This window comes from Callionymus lyra, chromosome 9 (genome assembly GCF_982586985.1).
Source record: "Callionymus lyra chromosome 9, fCalLyr1.hap1.1, whole genome shotgun sequence".
NCBI classification, from domain to species: domain Eukaryota; kingdom Metazoa; phylum Chordata; class Actinopteri; order Syngnathiformes; family Callionymidae; genus Callionymus; species Callionymus lyra.
Genome location: NC_141826.1, coordinates 17254609 through 17264057, shown reverse-complemented (window position 1 = coordinate 17264057; position 9449 = coordinate 17254609). Strand labels below are relative to the sequence as shown.

The 9449-nt window shown below is 41.9% G+C and overlaps 2 protein-coding genes across 4 annotated transcripts; both read left to right on the top strand.

The window, feature by feature from the left end:
• The first annotated feature begins 211 nt into the window (after nt 1-211).
• On the top strand, nt 212-5355 carry slu7 (SLU7 homolog, splicing factor). Its single transcript, XM_087799304.1, has 15 exons — nt 212-351; nt 500-655; nt 1242-1395; nt 1468-1548; nt 1636-1800; nt 1881-1946; nt 2021-2152; nt 2260-2357; nt 2447-2514; nt 2668-2807; nt 3995-4156; nt 4224-4325; nt 4407-4481; nt 4797-4937; nt 5006-5355. The coding sequence occupies exons 2-15, from the start codon at nt 507-509 to the stop codon at nt 5183-5185; spliced, it is 1713 nt and encodes a 570-aa protein (XP_087655430.1). The 5' UTR covers nt 212-351; nt 500-506; the 3' UTR covers nt 5186-5355.
• A 1141-nt stretch (nt 5356-6496) lies between these two features.
• Nucleotides 6497-8923, top strand: c1qtnf2 (C1q and TNF related 2). Of its 3 annotated transcripts, XM_087799049.1 has the most exons (4): nt 6497-6525; nt 6593-6698; nt 6788-7022; nt 8106-8923. In XM_087799049.1, the coding sequence occupies exons 2-4, from the start codon at nt 6645-6647 to the stop codon at nt 8744-8746; spliced, it is 930 nt and encodes a 309-aa protein (XP_087655175.1). In that variant the 5' UTR covers nt 6497-6525; nt 6593-6644; the 3' UTR covers nt 8747-8923. The 3 variants fall into 3 exon arrangements, with proteins under 3 accessions (XP_087655175.1, XP_087655176.1, XP_087655174.1); XM_087799050.1 differs by lacking the exon at nt 6497-6525 and having other exon boundaries at nt 6603-6698; nt 6771-7022; XM_087799048.1 differs by lacking the exons at nt 6497-6525; nt 6593-6698 and having other exon boundaries at nt 6721-7022.
• Nucleotides 8924-9449: the final 526 nt, after the last annotated feature.

Sequence of the window (9449 nt, the reverse complement as noted above, 5' to 3'; positions counted from 1 at the left end):
AGTCCCATAAAGAGTGATTATTTAAACGTGATCATTGTGTGTATTCATAGATTTGTATTGAACAGAAATAAAATAAAATAAAATAAATATATATATATAATATATGTAATACCGCGGCGTATCTGTAGTTCTGACCACTAGGTGTCGCACAAAGTCTATAACGTGGTCTGTTGGTACACTTTAATACCACCGAAGAAGAGCTTGTGACGTAGGCGTGTTTTTTTTAAAATGGCGACCGTCTCTTAGCCTCGACCAAAACACATTTTCCTGCTTCTTAATCTTACATTGAGGTGTTTAATCACACCACAGTGTGAGAAATTTGGATTTTTAAAAGCGGATAGTTGGATAAAAGTAAGTCAACACGTGTATTTTGTCCTTTAACTCGTTACATGTATTTGTAATGCGATTCTCGGAGTGGATGATGAAGCGCTAATAACGTGTCGCTATAAATTATTATAGTGATTTGTTGTTTTACATTTTTCTTTTCCTCTCTTGGTAGAGTCATCATGACAGAACCAGCCAACGGTAGTTCTGAGGCCACCTTGGGTTTGGATGAGCCCAAGAAAATGACGAGGGAAGACTGGAGGAAGAAGAAGGAGTTGGAGGAGCAGAGAAAGTTGGGAAATGCTCCTGCTGAAGTGGACGAGGAAGGAAAGTAAGTTGACCAGCTTTGAGAGGCTTGAAACCAGGATTATCAGACAGGTCTTGTAAAGACGATTCTGCTGATATAAGTATTGTTTTCCTTTATGAAGAAAGTTATTAAAACCTGTGGAAATGTACTAATTTCTTTTGAACTTGGATCCGTCTTTCAAAATGTCATAACTTGCTTGATATTCACCCTGTTTTGAAAAGGTTGGCATCATTGGAAATCTTGCTTAAGAGAGAAAGCGTATGTAATAATGATGTTTATAATTTTGGTAGGGATTCCAATGTACATTTTACTCTCCTTGGATGTTTTGGGAGGAATTTTTGTCGAGTGAAAACCTGGAAAATGGTGTCAACGTTTGGTGGCTCGTGCACTTTGTCAATCCAAAATTTAGGTCATCAGTAAAGTCATCAATATAGTGTTGATGAAAACAACACAAAGGCACTGATTGGCCACTGCTGATCTCCAGCACACGTCAACTACACACATGCCTACTTTACCCGCCAATATTACATGTGGAATAATGTCTATCGATTTTACGGTATAGAGAAACAAACCTGTTCCTTATATGAACTTCATCTTTTTTTTTCTCCAGGGACATCAACCCTCACATCCCTCAGTACATTTCCTCCGTTCCATGGTACATTGACCCGTCCAAGAGACCCACTCTTAAACATCAGCGGCCACAGGAAGAAGAGCAGGAGAGGGTATCGTCTATTTGCGATTGGTACAGAAGAGGAGTACAAGAGGTGAGGGCGTACATTTGTGTCCTCAACTTGAAATAACTTCCTCGGTATTAAGACTCTCATGTCGTGAACCAGAGTTCCATCACCACCAAATACCGGAAAGGAGCTTGTGAAAACTGTGGCGCGCTGACACACAAGAAGAAGGACTGTCTGGAGGTACATGTTAAATCACAGAGTCAGAATTAGATTAGAATTAGGAGAATTCTAGAAATATTTCATGTTGTTTTGAATCTTATTTGTTAGAGACCCAGAAAGGTTGGAGCGAAGTTTACCGGCACATCTATTGCTCCGGATGAGCATGCGCAGGTCCAACTCAACATGGACTACGACGGGAAGAGGGATCGCTGGAACGGGTATAATCCTGAGGATCATCAACGCATCGTTGAAGAGTACGCTAAAGTAGATTCGGTAAGAATGGAGCAGCAATGATCAGGGTTGCAAATTATTTTGATTTGTGTTTCAAACCGTCCTTTTTTTTCATCTTGAAGGCTAAAAGGACACTGAAGGCACAAAAGCTTCAGGAAGAACTGGCCTCAGGGAAACTGGACCAAAGTGTGAGTGGATGGTTGAGATGAACGTTGTTAAGGAAAGAAAAAAACAGATTAAAGCAACTTTTCTCCATGCACAGGAACGAGAGCACGACAGCGAAGGCGAGGATGAAGACAAGTACGCGGATGACATCGACATGCCGGGGCAGAACTTTGACTCCAAACGACGAATCACTGTCAGAAATCTTCGTATCAGAGAAGACACGGCAAAAGTAAGTGACTCATGAACAGTTTTCCTTCATGTCTGTATAGTTTCTGACTCATCATGGAGGTTAATTGTTTGAATAAACATTGAAAGTAATTTACATTTTTCTTTCAGTACTTGAGAAATCTGGATCCAAATTCAGCGTATTACGATCCAAAGACTCGAGCTATGAGAGAGAACCCGTACTCCAACGCTGGCTTTAACCCAGATGAGTAAGTCACAGCTGTCAATAATCAATATTTATAAATCTTGCAATCAGAATACATGAACGTATTAATCATCATTTGATCTTATTTTGCAGAGTTTGTTATGCAGGAGATAACTTTGCGCGCTACAGTGGAGACACAATTACAATGGCTCAAACTCAGTGTAAGTAAAGTCAAACATGTGCATCTTTTACCTTCACTTTTCACCCCATTATTGTTAAGGATTTAAAATTTAGTGCTACACAGTTAGTGTTAGTCTATTTCCTGTTTATAATTTCATCATTTTTAACTCTGAGAAATGTGTTTGGGTCGACAGTGTTTGCGTGGGAAGCCTATGAGAGAGGGAGTGAGGTGCATCTACAGGCTGACCCAACAAAACTGGAGCTGCTCCATCGTTCTTTCAAAGTCAAGAAGGAAGACTTCAAAGAGGAGCAGAAGGAGAGCATCCTGGAGAGGGTAAAGTTTAAATACTCATGTTTGCGTCTGTTATACACTCTTGAATATTTGCATTGGTCTGTCCGTGTTAGAGTGAATTAAATAAAAACATGGAGAGGAAAATGAAGCTTAAGAAGATGCTGAGCATGTCTTAAGTGTTAAATTTAATATTATTTTGGCTTTAATTTTGCCATTTCAAATTGAGTTTTTCTCTAAGTTGTAACTTACTGGTTGAGATAATACAATTTTAAGACGATCACTAAACCAGTTTTATAACAACATTAATGATATTAAAACTGCAAGTTTAAACGTGTAGTATCTTAAATTTGCAATTGATCAGATCCAATGACTGTGATAAACTTTATCTTTTAAATCGTATGATGGCACAAACCTACAAGATGTTTTTGCACTAATATCTCTGTGCAAGTACCCAAAATAAAATGAAAAATGTAACCCTTGTGTTTTCTTAGGGTCAAGTTGATCTGAAGGCCCAAAAACAAATGTGTTTGTGGTACCCCTTATGTTGCTTCCTTGTGTGAATTACCTCCCAGGCTTTCAGAAATGCATATGTCGTGCTGGAGACAACACAAGGTATACCACAAACCAATTTGTTTTGGGGCCTTCCGGTCACCTTGACCCTGAGACAAAAGAAAGGATACCACAGGGAGAGAAGTCCTTCCAGGCTGTTGCTCCTAAGCTTTGGAATGATCTTCCTCTTTCTTTGTGTTTAAAATTGAATTGAATCTACTAACTCCTTCAAGAAATATCTTAAGACTTTCTTATTCGTTCAGGCTTTTCCTTGATTTTCTGGGACATCTGTGTTTTTCTCGATGTTATCTTGATCTTTTTGAGTATTTTTTTGATTGTTTAAGCGCTTTGTGACCCTGGTCTAGAAAAGCGCTCTATAAATATAAATTACTTGCATACAAACACATTTGTTTTCGGGCCTTCGAGGCACCTTGACCCTGAGACAAAACAAAGGATACCACAAACACTTTTGTTTTGAGGCATTCGGGTCACTTTGACCCTAATAACACAAGGGTTAAGCTGCAGTCTAAAATAAATTATTAAGTTAAAATTATATATTTATATATTATATCGTCCTGTCCCTCCAAAATAATGTGTGGGGGGCCAGATTCGGCCCTCAAGACTTGAGTCGACATAGCCGGGCCTCAGCTAACGTTGTCATCGTGTCACGTCGCCGTCAGTACGGAGGTGAAGAGCACTTGGACGCGCCGCCGCGAGAGCTGCTGCTGGCTCAGACCGAGGACTACGTGGAGTACTCGCGCCACGGCGCCGTGCTGAAGGGTCTGGAGAAGGCCGTGGCTCGCTCCAAGTACGAAGAGGACGTGCTCATCAACAACCACAGCGTGAGTAACGAGGAAGACTCTCTTCTCCCCGAGTCCAAGTGGGTGACGTGTGCATCTGTGTGTGCAGTGTATTTGGGGCTCCTACTGGAAGGATGGATTCTGGGGCTTCAAGTGCTGCCACTCTATGGTCAAGCAGAGTTACTGCACCGGACAGTCAGGAATCGCTACGGTAAGAACGTTTATTTTCCTACATTCATGCTGTCGGGGATTTATCTTACTGAACGACTGACTTTAACTCCTCCATATGAAGAACAACACGGAGATGGTTCCGTTTGAAGAAGGTCCGAACGAGCTGGAGGAGGAGGAGCCGAAGACGTTGCTGGAGGTCAGTGTCTTAAACCGGTGCTCAAATCGCATACTTGCGTACTCAAAGTTATTATTTTTAGTGTTCAAACAGCTGGTTGCAACCATCGTTAAATAGAAGTAGAAGAAGAAGCTGTCGTGTCATTTCCTGTTAGTGCGTAGCAGCAGTGTTTGATTGAAGACATGCTATCTGTGGAGAATTTGCGTACTAGTTAGTATGTACACTATCCTGATGCATACTAACTTCTAGTATACTAAGAGAAGTATGCGATTTGAGACACGGCACATGTCTCCGTCGCCAACATGTATATTTTACGTTTCTGTCGTCGACCTCCAGATGCACCAGGATAAAATGCAGAAAGAGAAGAAGAAGAAGAAGAAAAAGAAGTACAGGAAGAACAAGAATAAGAACAAGAAGCCTGAAAGCAGCGATTCGGACTCAGAAGACGAAGAGAAGAAGAAGGAGAAGCTGAAGACGGTAAAGTGTTTAGTGAGAGTCTTGAGAGTCGTAGCGTCGTACTCACCACGTCTCTTCTTTGCTCAAAGGCACTGGAGGCGGAGGACAAGCGCGTGAAGCTGGTGGACGCCATGATGCAGCTGGACGAGAGGAAGCGGCCGTACGGCAGCCTGCAGGAAGTCAAAGCCCCGACGGAGGAAGAGATGGAGGCGTTCAGGATGAAGCGCTGCCGGGCGGACGATCCTATGGCTTCTTTCCTCGGACAGTGACCGACTCGGACGCGGCTCGACTCGCTCGCATCAAAGGACTCGACCAGAGCACTCGCTCGGTGACTGAGGCGTCACTTTGAAACATCTGTGTACAGCTTATGTTTTTTATTTTAGCCGATTCATGTAGATCATTGTTTTTGTTTTTTAAATAAAATGACATCATCAGACAAGACTCGTGTTGTGTGTTTGGAGAAAAAAAAAGAAGTATTTTCACAAACATTCCATGATTTTCCTTTTATTGTCCTCCAGGAATTCTAGTTTCTTCACACTGTCCAAAAACGGAACGTAAATTGTGTCTAGGTATGTCTGTTTGAGTGGTTGTCCTCTGAAAGCCTGTCCAGGGTGTCCTCCGTCTTTCACATCTTTAAATCACTATCATCAACACTGAAAGTAGAAACTTTTCACTTGATATTTTAGTTATTGTACACATTGTTGTACACCGTGGTACACATTGTGGTAAACATAGTTGCTTATAACTTATTACATCAAGTTATCTTGATCCATATGTCAAATTATTTACTTTGTGTTCATTTACATTAAATCTATAAGTAAAGGAGAGATTAGTTTATATTTATGCACTGTTCTTTTGTTTCCCTGCCTAGAAGAAGAAAAATACAGTTATTTATCAGACTTTTATTTAAATATTGTTCATTTTTAAACGTAAAAGTGGATTATCTCTGTTCAAGATTTCACAGCAGTGTGACAAAAGTATGACTACAATCTCATCGAAAGATTATTCATGTTGTTGTAGACGTATAATTTCCACTGACAGGTTATTGCAGTTAATAACTTCTCCAGAATATGTTTTAATTATATCTAAATGTGTAAAAGTATAATGTATAATTAAATTAGAAAACCTGTAATGATAATGCTTTAAAAAAAACTATAATTAATAAGCTGAGGCGAGAACATGACAGTAGAATATTTGTTCGAAACTAAGTTTGAAAGGATTTTAAAAAATATGGACAAACTACTAATAAGTCTAATACATAAGAAAAACAATTGAAATATTTAAAAACTAAAATAATTTTCATCTCATTTAAGGTTTGTAATAATAAAACAAGTTCCATTATTGGATTTTAAAAATAAGGAAAAGTGTGAAAATTATCAATAATATAATATAGCAATAGTTTGAAATTTTTCATGAGAAATGAGGAAAATATTTAAGGCAAATTTCTACGTTAAAATGTAATTAATTTTGTTTTATTTAAACTATTTTGTGATCATGACAAAAGTGAGTCTCAACAACCGTCGATACACCGTCGACACAAGTGTTCTTCTCGCAGCAGTTCCTGGGCTGCAACACTTTCACACAGCAGTTGAATGACATCATGTTGGAGGTATTTCTGGCAGACGAGCAGCTCAACAGGGCGGATGTTACCGACTGTTATTCACTCTTCTCTGCAGATCGTCTCAAGGACAAGACCATTGAACGCGCTCGGAGGAACCATGTTCGAGGATGAGGACGGATCATCTGGAAGCTTCTGAAGAGGCCCCGCGGGTGTTTATCCATGTGAGTTCCTCCTGTGATGACGAGCGAACATGTCCTGGAAACAGTTTCATCTCAGACTAGTTTCATGTCCAGTGTCCGTCATGGTGCAGACCTGGTTCTGGATCTTCCTGCTGCCGCTCGCGTTCTCCCAGTCCTCGCTTCCCAAGAAGGGTCGGAACTTCACGATCCAGGCTTCTCAGCTGGTGTGCAGTTTACCGGGGCCAGCTGGTCCAGATGGGTACCCCGGGGCACCTGGGTCACCGGGGGCCATCGGGCGGACCGGGCCCCCTGGGAAGGATGGACCGGATGGGAAGGATGGTGAAAAGGGCGCCAATGGAGATGCAGGTACATTTGAGTCCAAACCTTTGGGTTCTTTGGATTCTATCTTCTCTCTATGCTCTGCTGGAATATCCTATAAACTCTTAGCCCGGGGGCCAAATCTAGACCTCCTTGACATTTTACCTGGACCGCCAGATGGTTGGCTGAAATCGAAGTAGATGAATATTCATGTTCATATAATGACCTTTAAAGATGTTGTATTTAAGATAAGATAAGAAAAAAAACATAGATATCTAAAGTTATAGAGGTCGTAGAGGTCGCATCGTTGCACACATTATTGTACATATTAATGTACATATTATTGTACACATTATTGTACACATTGTTGTGCACAACGTTGCACACATTATGGTACACATTACTGAACAAATTATTAAACACATTATTATACACATTATTGTACACATTATTGTACACATTGTGGTACACATCGTGGTACACATCTTGGTACACATCGTGGTTCACACCGTTGTACAGATCCTGGTACACATTGTGGTACGCATAGTTTTACACATCGCGGTACACATAGTTGTAGAGATCGTGGTACACATCGTGGGACACATCGTGGTACACATTGTGGTACACACAGTTGTACACATTGTGGCACACATAGTTGTACAGATTGTGGTACACATCGTGGTACACATCTTGGTACACATCGTGGTTCACACCGTTGTACACATTGTGGTACACATAGTTATACAGATCGTGGTACACATCATGGTACACATCGTGGTACACATAGTTGTACAGATCGTGGTACACATTGTGGTACACATTGTGGTACACATTGTGGTACACACCGTTGTACAGATCGTGGTACACATTGTGGTACACATAGTTGTACACATGGTGGTACACATAGTTGTACAGATCGTGGTACACATCGTGGTACACATAGTTGTACAGATTGTGGTACACATTGTGGTACACATCATGGTACACATAGTTGTACAGATCATGGTTCACACCGTTGTACACATCGTGGTACACATCCCTTTACACATTGTGGTACACATCTAAAACACATCTATTGTGTAACCACAAAAAGTGAAATGTTTTAATGATGAACATTTCTTCTTCTACCAGGGGATCCGGGGCGGACGGGGAATCAGGGAAAACCAGGCGTCAAAGGCAGAGACGGTGTGATCGGCAAGGCGGGGCCGAGAGGGTTGAAGGGTCAACGTGGAGCAGCGGGCCTGACGGGCAAGAGAGGACAGAAGGGGGACGGCGGAGACAAGGGTGAGGAAGGACACGCCGGACGCTGCAACTGCGGCACGGCCGCGCGATCCGCCTTCTCAGTGGCGGTGACCAAGAGTTACCCGAAGGAAAGACTTCCCATCCGCTTCACCCGGGTCCTGCTGAACGAAGGGAACCACTACAACACCAGCAGCGGGAAGTTCGTCTGCGCCGTCCCGGGGGTCTACTACTTCAGCTACGACATCACTCTGGCCAACAAACATCTGGCCATCGGCCTGGTCCACAACGGTCAGTACAAGATCAGGACTTTCGACGCAAACACCGGGAACCACGATGTGGCGTCCGGGTCCACCGTCCTCCACCTGCTGGAGCAGGACCAGGTCTGGCTGCAGATCTTCTACTCGGAGCAGAACGGACTCTTTTTCGACCCCTACTGGACCGACAGCACCTTCACCGGCTTCCTCATTTACGCCGACCAAGACTTCCTCGCTGAGGCGGACAGTAAAGCCAATGCTGAAGACAGCGGTTGAAGGTTTTTCCACTGTTTGTGTCCCAGAATGCACAGCAACAGCTCCAGAAGGATGGGTTTAAGGTGATCCACTGGTGCCACCATGCCTGCACTCTCTTCTTCACATGCCTCACTCTAGATGACTGACCCCGAATATTCTTTTCCCTCCTTTTGATGAATAAAATACAATCTATCTTTGTCTCATGTCTTACAATTACTGACCTTCAGACTTCTGTAAGTCTTTTGATAATCATTGCCTGGACTGACATAATGTTTACCAACCTTTTAGGTACCATATTATTGTAAGTATATTAACGTACGGACATTAAAGTAAAAAATAAACAACTTAATAAATTATATAGAGTTTATGTTTCACTTATTTTCACTAGTTCACACACTTTTGAGACACTAATAATAGATTGTACATAATATGAATTATTCTTTCTCTTTGAGCGGCCTGGTAACATATGTTTATAACGTACTGGTACAGGTCCGGGAATATTTTATAGTTTCTATTTCCCTGAAGTTATCATGTGATCGCAGAGGCTCTTATTTACGTGACTTATCTCTTCACTGGCTGCCAGTTTTTTTCACCAGCCTTACACCCCAGCTCGGGCTCTGAGGTCTGTGGATCAGAATCTACTGATGGTTCCTGAACACGGTTCAGGACCAGAGGAGAGAAATCCTTCCAGGCTGTTGCTCCTAAGCTTTGGAACGATCTTCTT

What these genes read in the sequence shown, in the direction of transcription:
- slu7 (XM_087799304.1), top strand. Translation starts at nt 507, where the DNA reads ATGACAGAACCAGCCAACGGTAGTTCTGAGGCCACCTTGGGTTTGGAT. An exon ending in GCTGGCTTTAACCCAGATGA is followed by an intron (nt 2,358 to 2,446) that starts GTAAGTCACAGC and finishes CTTATTTTGCAG; the next exon opens with AGTTTGTTATGCAGGAGATA. An exon ending in AGCCGAAGACGTTGCTGGAG is followed by an intron (nt 4,482 to 4,796) that starts GTCAGTGTCTTA and finishes GTCGACCTCCAG; the next exon opens with ATGCACCAGGATAAAATGCA.
- c1qtnf2 (XM_087799048.1), top strand. Translation starts at nt 6,728, where the DNA reads ATGTCCTGGAAACAGTTTCATCTCAGACTAGTTTCATGTCCAGTGTCC. An exon ending in GGGCGCCAATGGAGATGCAG is followed by an intron (nt 7,023 to 8,105) that starts GTACATTTGAGT and finishes TTCTTCTACCAG; the next exon opens with GGGATCCGGGGCGGACGGGG.